The sequence below is a fragment of the Scyliorhinus torazame genome, chromosome 7, assembly GCF_047496885.1.
Source record: "Scyliorhinus torazame isolate Kashiwa2021f chromosome 7, sScyTor2.1, whole genome shotgun sequence".
Lineage (NCBI taxonomy): Eukaryota > Metazoa > Chordata > Chondrichthyes > Carcharhiniformes > Scyliorhinidae > Scyliorhinus > Scyliorhinus torazame.
In genome coordinates, this window is record NC_092713.1 from 128,189,064 (window position 1) to 128,203,220 (window position 14,157).

Genomic DNA, 14,157 nt, shown 5'->3' on the forward strand with positions numbered 1-14,157 from the left:
TCTGTACTCCAAGGGGATTAAAAAACACTGCTATGTTTTTCTTCAACCCACTGAGAGTTATGGCTCCCCCTCTTGGGGTGGAATTTTCCGCCGGTGGGATTTTACGGTCCCGCGAATTCAATGGACTTTGGAATGGCTCCCGGCATTTTATGGCCCTATCCCCACTGCAATGGAGCCCTAAAATGTTGCCCATGGCTTTAGTAACTCGACTCCACCCTACTGTTTTAAGTGTAGGCACCTGCTGCAATTTAAATGATCCTGTCCCTGGAACTTAGCAAGAGGTGTATGGTAGGTTGGGGTGGTGTGCAATTTCCTGATACCTATTTTCACATGTCAAAGACTTTATTAGAGAGAGGGCTCATCTGCTGGCATGCTGCAGTTCTAGGTTACTTCACTGGGTGATGCTATGATGGTGTCCACCCAGTTTTCCAATGTTCTTTGGACATTTGAAACCTGACTCTTGTTTCCTAGAGCAACCCGTTGAGTGGTGTCACAGCCTCGGGGTAATATCCAGCCCCTTGATATGACTTTGTGCGATGTTACATCTCAAGTTTACTTTTACACCACGGATACACAAAGCAACAATTTCCTCAAATTGCCTCAGGAATCCTGCTACATTTGTTTTAAAGCACTCTTCCCCCATTCCTACAAGTTCTTGGCTATACTGAATATAATTTTTTTAAAGCTTGAATTTGATGTAAAATTTTCAACATTCTGCCCCCCAGCCCCACCCCTCCCACCCAATCTCTATGATTCAATAACCGATATCTGGGTTCCAGCTAACCAAATGAACAGATGACCATTTTTTATTTTCATGCTGTTCACAGATGCCACTAATGCAACTAGCCAATACACAGTCTGAAGTAAAGTCCGGAATGGAAACTCTAGTTATTTTTTTCTTCCTCGAATTGATGCTACGAATGGTAAATTTCTACCTTGAGGAATTAGAATCCCAGTCTGCAATACTCTATAAAAACTAATGTTGACAGTGCCGGTCCATCAGGCATACTTTCCCTAATTACAAAAATATTTGCATGTTGCAGGCTCTCATTTTATGATCCTGAACATTTGAACGACCAGTGCTGTAATGTACTGTTTTATTATTCACACTGTCTCTATTGATATGGTCTAGAGCTATATCAAGAAGTGTAGCTGCTTTATTGTGCTGTGGATATTAGCATATGTACAGATATTAATAAACAGTTTTTCTCTTGGGTTACATTTGCATCCCAGTAAACAAATTATGGACGTGATCCTCCGGCCAAGCAGCTCACCGCAGTGCAGCGCTCCCAGGATCTACGAGACATTGCAAGGGGAATCCCACCCTCAATGGGTGAGATCACTTTTGATCAAAATCTGCATATTAGAGCGAGACGGTAAGCTTTACTCTAATATGCAGATTCCCAAGGTACCTGAGGCTTTCGGATTTAATCCCTTCGCCTCGGGGGACCTCGGGTGAGCGCCGTTTGGTACTGGTCCCAACAAATGGGGACCAGACAAAACGGCACCTGTGGGGATCTCCAAAGGGATCGGAGGCCCTCAACTGCATTCCCTTTGGGCAGGGTGGGGCCCTGGCACAGCTGGTGCTACCTGGGTACCTTCACTGTGCCAGCCTGCCACCCTGGCACTACCAGCCTGCCACCCTGGCAGTGGCACCTGGGTGCCAGCCTGACACTGCCAAAGTGCCCAGGTGGCACTGTGCCTGCGATAGGGCCGAGGTTTCCCGCCGTGGGTGGTGCAGGGGGGCCTCCCATGCTGAGTTTGGGCTGGGGGAGGAGCTCAGGGATTCTTTTTGGGGCCTCTGAGAAATGAGAATGCCATTTAAAAATGGTGTCCCGATCTCTCGCTACAACGGCGAATTCCGGCGAGTGGGGCTCTACTTTGTAGATGCGTTCCCCGTTCAAGTGCTTCATTCAACGCGAGTCGCATTGAATAGCCATGTATTTCTCGGCACTGTTGCTCGCTCAGGGACTTTGTTCCCCTTTGGGAAGATCACACTCTATCAGTGCAAATTATTCCCGAGTTCATTACTGGTCAATTAAGCCAATTTACTCTTCTCAATCTGTGCTTAGGGGTAGCACGGTAGCACAGTGGTTAGCACAGTTGCTTCACAACTCCAGGGTCCCAGGTTCGATTCCGGCTTGGGTCACTGTCTGTGTGGAGTCTGCACATTCTCCCTGTGTCTGCGTGTGTTTCCTCCGGGTGCCACGGTTTCCTCCCACAGTCCAAAGATGTGCAGGTTAGGTGGATTGGCCATGTTAAATTGCCCCTTAGTGTCCAAAAGAAAGGTTGGGTAGGGTTGCTGGGTTACGGGGATGGGGTGGAGGTGTGGGCTTAGTTAGGGTGCACTTTCCAAGGGCCGGTGCAGACTCGATGGGCCGAATGGCCTCCTTCTGCACTGTAAATTCTATGGTTCAATGCTGGAAGTTACCACGTGGATTGTCCCAACTTTTGGGGGAAATTGGTGTAAATCATGCAAGAGCTGTAAATGACCAATTGGGAGAAACTTCCACCTGCCCCTCCCTAGAGGACATTCTCAGCATTGTTCATTACTTCCTGGTATCAAAATCCATTTGAATTGTTTTGACATTCTGGCATCATGATTTCTTGTAATTCACTGCTGAAAAACTGCAACACATTTAGGGTATTAACTGCCATTCTAAAGTATGAATTGGTCTCTACGTTATGTATAATCTAACTGTAACTCCCATTTGCAACTCTCCATTTGTGACCTAAATTGCAGAGGACCAAGGCTTTAATTTTAAATCCAGGCAGATTTTGGTTAGACGGATGAAGAGGTGAGCTGGAAACTCATTTGTTCTGTTGAAATCACGCCCAAGCTATTTTAATTACTTACTGGGCCTCAATAACATGCCGCCAGTCAACTTTTAACCTGGAAGCCATGGAAATGCAAAATAAATGGCTGTTGATCGGAAGAAAATCAGGTGACCAGTAAGAACCCACCAGAACTCTGGTTAAGTGTGAAGGGAGTTCAGAGGGCAGCACGGTGGCACAGTGGGTTAGCCCTGCAGCCTCACGGCGCCGATGTCCCAGGTTCGATCCTGGCTCTGGGTCACTGTCCGTGTGGTGTTTGCACATTCTCCCCATGTTTGCATAGGTTTCGCCCCCACAATCCAAAGATGTGCAAGGTAGGTGGATTGGCCACGCTACATTGCCCCTTAATTGGAAAAAATGAATTTGGTACTCTAAATTTAAAACAACAAGTGTGAAGGGAGTTCAGAGAGGGTCTTGTGGGAGGGAAAAGAAAACCTGAATGGGGACGAGAAGCTTACAATGACATTGTGGGGTCCAGACTGACACTTTAGATTCTACTGGGGCTGGTTTAGCACAGTGGGCTAAGACAGCTGGCTTATCATAGATAGAGAGTGCAGAAGAAATTTACAAGGATGCTACCAGGACTTATCATATAATTTACAGTGCAGAAGGAGGCCATTCGGCCCATCCAGTCTGCACCGGCTCTTGGAAAGAGCACCCTAACCAAGGTCAACATCTCCACCCTATCCCCATAACCCAGTAACCCCACTAAGTTGGACACTAAGGGCAATTTATCATGACCATTCCACCTAACCTGCATATCTTTGGACTGTGGGAGGAAACCGGAGCACCCGGAGGAAACCCACGCACACACGGGGGGGATGTGCAGACTCCGCACAGACAGTGGCCCAAGCTGGAATCGAACCTGGGACCCTGGAACTGTGAAGCAATTGTGCTATCCACAATGCTACCGTGCTGCCCAAATGTATTGTGATGCAGAACAAGACCAGCAGTGCGGGCTGAATTCCCGTTCCAGCTTCCCCGAACAGGCGCCGGAATGTGGCGACTAGGGGCTTTTCACAGTAACTTCATTGAAGCCTACTTGTGACAATAAGCGATTATTATTATTATTACAAGATACGTAAGCCGTTTGGGCTTTATCGTCCCAACTTTGTTCTCTCTGGCAGGAAGGACTTCCCTATTCGGCTGCAAGTACAATTTTATTCAAGGCCTAATATTATCGTTAGGACCATGATTTGCATTTTGAAAAAGACCCCACAATTTCGGAAGAGTGCAGTAGTTGCCCATATAATGGTCAGTGTAAAAACTGGTCCTAGTAGAACCCGAGTGACTTGAGGGTTGGCAAATAACTTGCTTGTTTTACTGCTTGCCTGTCCAGGTTCTGCCAAGTAACTAGAGTTAGAATCACCTCCCCGTCCTTTTCCCCATATTTACGTTATAGTCTGAGCTCTGCGGTTTGCTGGCAAAACAGCTGGCGACTGGGGATTTCACTTTTATCGTTTCAGTGCAATCAGTAATGAGATCACTTGGGTAAATCTCTGTTTACACATCAGTATTCATCATGCAGTAAAGAGGAAATTACTGAGGTGTGAAATTTGTTGTTTACTTGCATCTTTCATATAATTTGTAGGCAGTTGAATAATATGTTAAAATACATATTCATAAAGTTTTAGATGCATCACTTTAGTTATCTGTACGTGTGTTTTTATTTAGATCACGTTGTATGTGAAGAAGAATTCAAATATGCCATGCTGGCCTTAAATTGCATCTGTCCAGCCACGTCAACACTGATTACTCTGCTTGTTCATACTTCAAGGGGACAGTAAGTGTTATTTTAAAAAAATTATTGCCTTTTTATTTCCCCAAATTGAATTTACTGCATGTTCACAAGGTTTATATCATTTAACCTAAGCTTTGCATTCAGACCTGAGTGCACAATTTAGGTGCACCGCTGAGGGAGTGTTGAATTGTTAATGGTGCCATCTTTTAAATGAGCACTAAACTTAGGTGGTGCTTAAATATTTTGGTAGACATTCCTTGGAACTATTAAAGCAGCAAGACATACTCCTAGTCCTCTTGTCACTTTCCCTTTCTTATCCAACAGCGTATAAATAGATTATGTGGTCATGCATCTCATTAGGATTTGTTAGTAGTAAACAAATAGACAGATTTGCATTTAATTAAGGCTGGATTCTCCCTTCCTGCATCTAAGTGCTGATGCCAACAGAGAATCCGTGGAGTTCCACGATGGAAACATCGGGCGCACTGATTCCTCTACCAGTGAGGGGCTTGTGGTGTTGGGTGCTCTGAGGTACAGACGAACCAACACGGTTGCGATTGGTACAACGCAGTTTTATTCCAACTAGTTATTTACACATCTGACTTGGTACTCAGCACGTGGTGACTGTGTGAGTGTCTTGTTAATGAGGTCCTGGCCTTGTCCTGTCTCCAGATGGACTGGCCAGGAGGTGTCGTGTTTCTTGTCTTATACTGTGTCTGCTCTTGTCTGTGATTGGCTGTCATGTTATGTGTGCTAATTGGTCTGTTGGTCTGTCTATCATGATGTGTGTGTTGTGATGTGTGTTTGAATATCATGACATCCCCCCTACGTGGTTATAAATATAAATATGTCCTGAGTGCAGCTAAAGGTGTGTGTGCGTGATATTTACAGCATGTACATGTGGTGTAACTATATACAAGGGGCGATGTCAGGTGTGACATGCTAACGAGGTTGTACCATAACAAAAGAAGAAGAACGTTGAAATTTGGACCGATCAAATGAGGCCTGGAACAATAAAACAGTGACATGTTACAATACAGTAGTTGCTAAAGTTTGACGTGTGAACAGTCTCATAAGTCTAGTCTAGTAGGTGGACGACGAATTCGGGTTGACCGCCTCAAGGGTGGGTCGAGAACCACCGGCTGAGGTGCGAGCCTGGCCACGGGCGGTGACAGAAGGGGCATGGTATATGGCAGCTCCACGAAGTCGCTATCAGGAACCAGTGGAGGACACGGCGTCTGTGTATGGTTCCGTTGCGAGTGTGGAAGTAAGTGAAGGGCTCGGCGATTGCGCATACGCACGGATCCATCCGGCATGCGTACCAGGAACGAGCGGGGAGCCACACGTCGGAGAACTTCGGTAGGTGCTGACCAGCCACCGTCTGGTAGGTGAATGCGGATGTTGTCTCCAGGGGCCAGGGAGGGAAGATCAGTTGCCCTTGTGTCGTACGATCTCTTCTGGCGATCGCGCTGCAGTTGCATCCTATGCAGTACCGGAGCATGGTCTATTGTTGGTGCCAGGATGGAAGGCACAGTGGTTCTGAGGGCGCAACCCATCAGCAGCTGTGCTGGCGAGAGACCCGTGGCTATTGGGGAGCATGGCAATCTTTGTTTCGTCCGAGGCACCCTGTTTTTCGTTGGCTCGCATGAACAGTTCGAATCGCTGCTTGAAGAGCTTCCAATTGGTGCCCAGGTTCCCAGCGACTTGCAACGGCTGCGGTTTGTTGTGGGTGTCCATGGCTCAGGATGGCAGATTTGCCGGTAAGTATCGATTCACTCACTGGTACCATGTGGTGTTGGGTGCTCTGAGGTACAGACGGACCAACACGGTTGCGATTGGTACAACGCAGTTTTATTCCAACTAGTTATTTGCATAATCTGACTTGGTACTCAGCACGTGGTGACTGTATGAGTGTCTTGTTAATGAGGTCCTGGCCTTGTCCTGTATCCAGATGGACTGGCCAGGAGGTGTCGTGTTTCTTGTCTTATACTGTGTCTGCTCTTGTCTGTGATTGGCTGTCGTGTTATGTGTGCTAATTGGTCTGTTGGTCTGTCTATCATGATGTGTGTGTTGTGATGTGTGTTTGAATATCATGACAGGGCTAGCACAGGCGCCGCGTGAAACACCCGAGGAAAACGTGTAAAATGGCGGGAGAATCGCTGGGTCCATGCTAGACATGCGCAGGGCTGACAAGCTGCAGCTGCACATATACTTACACCCCACACTCGCACCAATCATGACCGTAAAGGTGATGCTGGTTGTGCTGGACCGCGTGCGTACCTGTCCACCCCGATCCATCTCCTTGCCATCCCCCCCACACACCCCACAGCCCTGGCAGAAGCCCCCCCTCCCCCGGCCAGCGGCACGACTGTCAGCGAAGTATGGCGGTGCTGGACACTGTCTGTACGCCCTCTCCCTCTCTCCGCAGCCACCACGCCAGGCTCACGACTGTTGAGACCACATGTGGCCCGCGCCGTCGGGAACTCGGCTAATAGGAGGTGGAGCATCGCGGATGGGCTGGATAATGAGATTGCAGCTCCCCCTCTGTAAGGGACTGGAGGTTCAGCTTTGAGTTTTATTATCGGGGCCTAGTGTGTGACTCAAATACACAGGGCTGGATTCTCCGATCGCCGGCGCCGGATTCACGTTCGCCTATTGTCCGGAGAATCCGCCTTTACGCTGGAATCGGGAGTGGTGCCTTTTTTGCGATGCTCCGCTCCCTCAAAAACAGCGTACTCGAGGAGTATGGCGCACGCCATTGGGACGGCCTCAGGACATCACCTGAGGCCCTCCACAATGATCCGTCCCCGATGAGCCGAGTCCTCGACAGCGTGGGGTGCGTGTCCTCACAGCTTTCAGAGACCTCGCGTGATGGCTGCGGACTGTGTCCAGCACCGCACAGTCAGGGGGGAGCCATTGCGCTGTCAGGGGGGGCTTCAGCGGGGGCTGGGGGGACTGGTGGGGGTAATCTGGGGGTGGTGAGTGGGGTTACATGTGGGCAGTTTTTGGAAGTGTGGGTCCGTGCGCGGCCGGCGCCATGCTGTACGGTGCGGCTGCCTCAGGCCGCCGGCGTGCGAATGCATGGCCATGGACCCGGCATTCTGTGGCTGTATCAGCAGGTAAAGCCGGAGGCTTTACACGGTTGCTAGCCCCTCACCGGGCGGAGGATCGGGGCGGGGGCAAAGCTGACTTTCTGGTCGTAAGACCAGATGGTTCCAACAGTCATAGCCGCAGAATCGGAGAATCCAGCCCACAATTTTCTGTCTCAGAATTGAGAGTGCTTCTAATTGAGCCACAGCTGACAACTAATACAAAATGGTCCAGGGTATGTGTTGTGTAGGCCTACATAAAAATAGTCACTGCACTCCAAATGTATTTTTCAGCATAGTCTGATCTACGTCAATATAAATTCAGTTTTGTAGATTTTAAAAGACAGATCTTTATGGTGACGTTTTGAACTTTTTATTGCCTTTTGTAATTGTTAGTTTCTAACCCTCCAAGTCCCATCAGCCTTGGCTCAGTGTTTCTACTTTAATCTCTGGATCAGGTGTTGCGTACAAGTTTACTTCACAAACCTGAGTCTCTAGCCACAGACAGAATGTATTTGCTTTTTATTGCATGTGTTTTATGTTGTAACACACTGGGCTCGTGTGCGGTCAATTCCAGCCCCACCTAACCCGGAGTTGCAACGCAATTGAAATGAACAATTAATTCTTAGAAAAGACTCGAAGTCAAAGAACAAAGAACAATACAGCCAGGAACAGGCCCTTCGGCCCTCCAAGCCTGCCCCGATCACGAGTCCTATCTAGGCCAACCGCCTGGATCCTTCTGTACCCCATCTGTTCGTGTGCAGATAAGTCTTAAAGGTTGCTAACATATCTGCCGCAACCACCTCACTTGGCAGTGCATTCCAGGCACCACAACCCTCTGTGTAAAAAAACTTCCCCCGCACATCTCCACTGAACCTTTCCCCCCTCACCTGGAACTTGTGCCCCCTTGTAATTGTGATTTCTGCCCTGGGAAAAAGCCTCCAACTGTTCACCCTATCTATACCCTTAATAATTGAATAAACTTCTACCAGGTCGCCCCTCAGCCTATGTCTCTCTAGGGAGAATAATCCCAGTTCATTCAATCTCTCTTCATAGCTAATACCCTCTATACCAGGCACCATCCTGGTAAACCTTCTCTGTACTCTCTCCAAAGCCTCCACGTCCTTCTGGTAGTGCGGTGACCAGAATTCCAAATGTGGCCTAACCAACGTTCTGTATAATTGTAACATAATTTTTGAGCTTTTATACTCTTTACCCCATCCTATGAAGGCAAGAACGCCATATGCTTTCTTTACCACCATTTCCACCTGTACTGCCTCTTTTAAGGATCTGTGGACCTGCACGCCTCCATGCTCCTGATGATTCTGCCATTTATTTTATAGCTCCCACCTGAATTGGATCTACCAAAATGCATCACCTCGCACTTGTCCGGGTTAAATTCCATCTGCCATTTCTCTGCCCAATCTATATCCTGTTGTATTCTCTGACAATCTCCATCACTATCCGCAGCTCCTGCAATCTTAGTATCGTCCACAAACTTGTTAATCAGACCCGCTACGTTTTCTTCCAAGTCATTTATATATATTACAAAGAGCAGAGGTCCCAGTACTGATCCCTGTGGAACACCACTAGTTATAGACCTCCATTCGGAAAAACACCCTTCCACTGCTACCCCCTGTCTTCTATCGCCAAGCCAGTTCTGGATCCATCCAGCTAGTTCACCCCTGACCCCATGTGATCTAATCTTTTGTTTTATTAAAGTCCATTTAGACAACATCCACAACCCTTCCCTCGTCAACCATTTTTGTCACCGCCTCAAAAAATTCAATCAAATTAGTCAGACATGACCTCCCTCGTACAAAACCATGCTGCCTGTCACTAATAAGACCATTCGCTTCCAAATGTGCATAGATCCTGGGCAGGACTCTTCACCGAAGGGATGCTCCATTTTGCCAGTGCCCGGGGATTTCCCGATGGCGTGGGGCTGCCCCACAATGGGAAACCCCATTGACTGGCTGGCGTAACAGAGCATCCCACCGGCGTGGTGAGGCAGAAATGTGGCGCAGGGGGGCAGAGCATCCCGCCCACTATCTCTGAGAATCTTTTCCAACAATTTCACTATCACTAACGTCAAGCTCACTGGCCTATAATAACCCGATTATCCTTGCAGCCCTTCTTCAAATAACGGTACAACATTGGCTATCCTCCAATCCTCTGGGATCTCACCTGTGGCCAATGAGGACACAAAAATTTCTGTCAGAGGCCCAGCTATTTCATCTCTTGTCTCCCTCAGTAATCTGGGATAGATACCATCTGGCCCTCGGAACTTTTCTACCTTAATGCTTTTTAACACACCTAACACTTTCTCCTTCGTAATAACGACCTGTTCTAAAGTGTTTCCACATCCGTCTGAGACACCAGCAATCAGCGTACCCCTCTCCTTTGTGAATACCGATGCAAAATACTCATTAAGGACCTCCCCTACTCCCTCTGGTTCTACACATAATTTCCCCCCTTTGTCCTTGAGTGAACCAACTCTTTCTCTAGCTACCCTCTTGTTCCTAATATATGTATAAAATGCCTTGGGATTCTCCTTAATCCTGTCTGCCAAGGATATTTCATGACCCCTTTTGGTCTTTCGTCTCCCAATAACTACAGTCACCAGGTTTGTAAATTTAAACACAATTTTTATTAACAACAATAACTATAATTCAATAGGCAGCAAGTACAACTGGTTAAATGTAACCATTGTACATTCCATGTGACCAACCTGATCAGGGTTCTCTCCCCCCCCCCCCCCCCCCCACAACCCAGAGTCACCATTTCCACCCTGAAGCATTATCCCACACCTACACCAAATACCTAGGCCTAAGGCCCACCAAGATAGCTGCTCAAAGGGTGAGACAAATAAAAAACCTTAAGAGAACTAACCCTCCCCCAACCCAGCCCCCTCCCCACAACCACCCCTCCCTCATGAATCCATGCTCACTTCCCAGAGAACAATGCTCCCTCCTCATCACCCCACCCCACCAAAGAAACAAGCTAGGCTCATTGAACGACGTGTAAACAGATCCAACAGGCTGCAGCCCCTGCCCCCACCGCATCCCCATTCGCTAGCTAAAACCTTGCTGCTAGCGAGGAAGCCCACACCCCGGGTGAATATTAAGGAACAAAGAGAAAAGAAGCTCCCTAGCCTGTCCCCGTTATGGACGTAAAACAAAACCAACACCGCTGCAATGCTTAAATTCCCACCAGGGACCATGTATTTCCATTACCATTACCTTAATCATTGCCCCCTGCCCACATTGGACCCCCATCCCCCTCCATACAACATATGCAAATCCTGAATAGCAACATATATATACAGTATACAAGAAATCCCAAACAAACCCATCCCATCAACAACAATAAAAGTCTCCAAGGAACCTATTTGACTGAGTCCAAGACCGTGTTCTTCAACAAAGATCTCTGCCGCCTCCGACGTCTCGAAGTGGCGGTCATTCGGCCCATAGGTGACTCTCAGCCTCGCTGGATACACCATCTTGATTGGCCACTCTGCTCTGATAAAGCGCTGCCTTCTCCTTATTAAAGGCTGCCCGCCGCTTCACCAGCTCCATTCCGACGTCTTGATATATCCGGATGGTGCTCCCTTCCCATTTTGTGTCTCGATTCTCTTTGACCCACTTCAGAACCCTCTCCTTCTCTTCTCTCATAAACTGTGAAGTCTTACAACCACTGCCTGTAGGTGGCTCGTTCGCCCGGGGCGTCTGCCAGAGAGTTCGGTGGGCCCTGTCCAACTCTGAAGGGGATCATAGAATCGTAGAACTTACAGTGCAGAGGGAGGCCATTTGGCTCATCGAGTCTGCACAGGCCCTTGGAAAGAGCATTTAATCCCACATTTCCAACCTATCCCTGTAACCCAGCAACCCCACCTAAACGTTTTGGACACTAAGGGCAATTTATCGTGGCCAATCCACCTAACCTGCACATCTTTGGACTGTGAGAGGAAACCGGCGCACCTGGAGGAAACCCATGCACGCAGACACAGGGAGAACGTGCAGACTCCGCACAGTGACCCAAGCCGGGAATCGAACCTGGGACCCTGGATCTGTGAAGCCATAGTGCCAACCACTATGCAATCGCGCTGCCCCAGATATCTGTCCCCCACCCCCCAAGCTTCCTGAACACTTGCAAAAAATACTCAGTGGCATTCAGGCCCATATCCCCTTGGGCAACCCTATGATTCTGAGGTTTGTCTCCTCGACCTGTGCTCCAGATCATCTACCTCGCCCTCAGGATCTTCTTTCTCTCCTCCACCAGTGAGATCTGAGCCATCAATGAGGTTATTTGATCGCTGTGCCGCGACAAGGTTTCTTCCACTCCATTTAACAATGCTCTGTGCTCCTTCACAGCCTCCGAGGTTTTCTCCACCTTCTCTCAAATCGGACCAAGCACCTCCTCAATCGAACTTTTGAGGGTTTCCATCATTACCCGCGCTTGTTTCTAAAAGTGCTTCCCGAACTACTTATCAAACTCTGAGGCCAGTATCCCCGTCAGTATATCTGCCATTAAAGTAACGGCCGCACCCGCTGGAGTTGAATCCCTCCCAGTGAGCCATGCAGACTGCCCAAATCTGTCGAAAGATTTCCAATTGCAACATTATTTCATCGACAGGCTCACTAAGCCTTTTGATGGGCCGAGTTTGACCACCAAAATTCCCGAGAAATTAGTAGAAAAGGACCAAAAAAAACCAAGTACCCTGATGGGGGGTCATCCAGTACACACCCTTCTCCTACATGCCGCCACCGGAATTCTCCTTAATGCAAAAGTGCTTAATGGTGACTGGTTACAACATGTAAGCCTTTATTATCTACTTTACTATCTACCCTCTGCTACACCCGTTGCTAACTTAGGTGTCATCTATCTTTCTTATCATTCATGGCCTGCCGTATGTGTTTCCACACACAGGAATGGAAGCAGCCTGCTGCTTGTTTCGCCCTCTGCCTTGTGAAGCCCTTGGCTTTCGTCCTCTGGAGGACCTGGCCTGGATGGGACCGGCCGGCTTTCGGGTGTAACAAGTGACGACGTGTCACCCTGTTCTGCCTGCCGCCCAGCAGATGCACCAGTGTTAGGTGGGAGAGGTTTTCACTGGCTGAGATGTTCCAGCTTCTCCCACCGGGATGGCCTCCATCAGTTCTTCCTCCCTCGGGGTGCTCACTGGCCCCAGGGTTACTCTGTGGGATGGATGGCAGGCCAGAGTGAGTTCCAGAGGCCCCAAGGTCGCCTGACACTGCCAGCCCTGGAGGTCGACCCTCACCTGAATCATGGTGTTGATGCCCTCAGCCATGGGGCTACATCATGATCCTCAGCGAGTGAGCCATGTCCTTCATAGACTCGGTCATGTTACTCTGTGCCTGTGACATGTCCTTTGTGACTGGCTAAGGTCAGTCAGCGTCAGACCAATGGTTTTGTGTCCTCATCCTTTGTGAATGGGCCAAGCTCTGAAGTGCCGCAGCAATGCCCATCTGCGCCTGGGATATGTCTACCTGTGACTGGGCTCTCCTGTCCTGCGCTTCAGCCATGGACATCTATGTGCCCCAAGCCTCGGATGTCCTGACTCATGGCCCTGACATCATGTCCCAGGCCTTCCACCAGAGCCACCACCCTTGCAGTGCTGGCTTGGGTGCCCCGTATTGTCGGAACTATTTCATACGCCTGAAGGCCAGTTTTAAAAATTTATTCACAGGATGTGTTCATGGGATGTGGGCATCGCTGGCTAGACCAGCATTTATTGCCCATCCTTGAGGGCATTTAAGAATCAACTACATTGCTATGGATCTGGAGTCACATGTTGGCCAGACCAGGTATGGACGACAGATTTCCTTCCACATTTGTGAACCAGATGGCTTTTTATGACAATCAACAATGGTCACATTTACACTTTTAATTCCAGATTTTTTTTACATTGAATTCAAATTTCGCCATCTGCCAGGGCGGGATTTAAACCCGGGTCCCCAGAGCATGACTCTGGGTCTCTGGATTACTAGTCCAGTGACAACACCACTACGCAACTGCTCCTTCAGCTATACTTACAGGCACTGAAATGTTGCTGACATCCCCTCCTATAGATTCGGCCTCTGCTTTTGCATCTGCACCAGTGATGGGATCATCTTTTCCAGAAGTGTAACATCTGTCTGGGTGATTTCTGTTCCATGGGATCAGGCAACCCTCTGACCCACCCCTCCCTCGGAAGTCCCTGCCTCCACCTGATGTGCTGGAGCTTGTGTGTGGTGCTCCCCAGAGGGTGACCTAGGAGCCTGATCATTAACTTTACCCACCGAGGTAATAGCCTCTGCGAAGGTGGAAGATGCAGATGAAAGCAGTGCCAAGACGTCGGTGTATTCCCAGGAATCACGCTCTGGGTTGTTCTGAGGATCTGGATGAGGGCAGCAACTCCGGATGGCTGGCCTCGTGTGAGGGGATCCCACAAGACAAAAGACATGGGGTAATATCTTGGGAAGGACTGGTCTA

At 48.7% G+C, this 14,157-nt stretch overlaps 1 protein-coding gene across 1 annotated transcript in view; it reads left to right on the forward strand.

The window, feature by feature from the left end:
- kcnt2a (potassium channel, subfamily T, member 2a) overlaps window positions 1-14,157 on the forward strand; it is a 939,304-nt gene that overhangs the window by 370,268 nt on the left and 554,879 nt on the right. Inside the window, exon 16 of the mRNA XM_072512908.1 lies at window positions 4,510-4,618. Within this exon, the coding sequence (XP_072369009.1) occupies window positions 4,510-4,618 (109 nt within the window). The remainder of the gene's footprint in view (window positions 1-4,509; window positions 4,619-14,157) is intronic.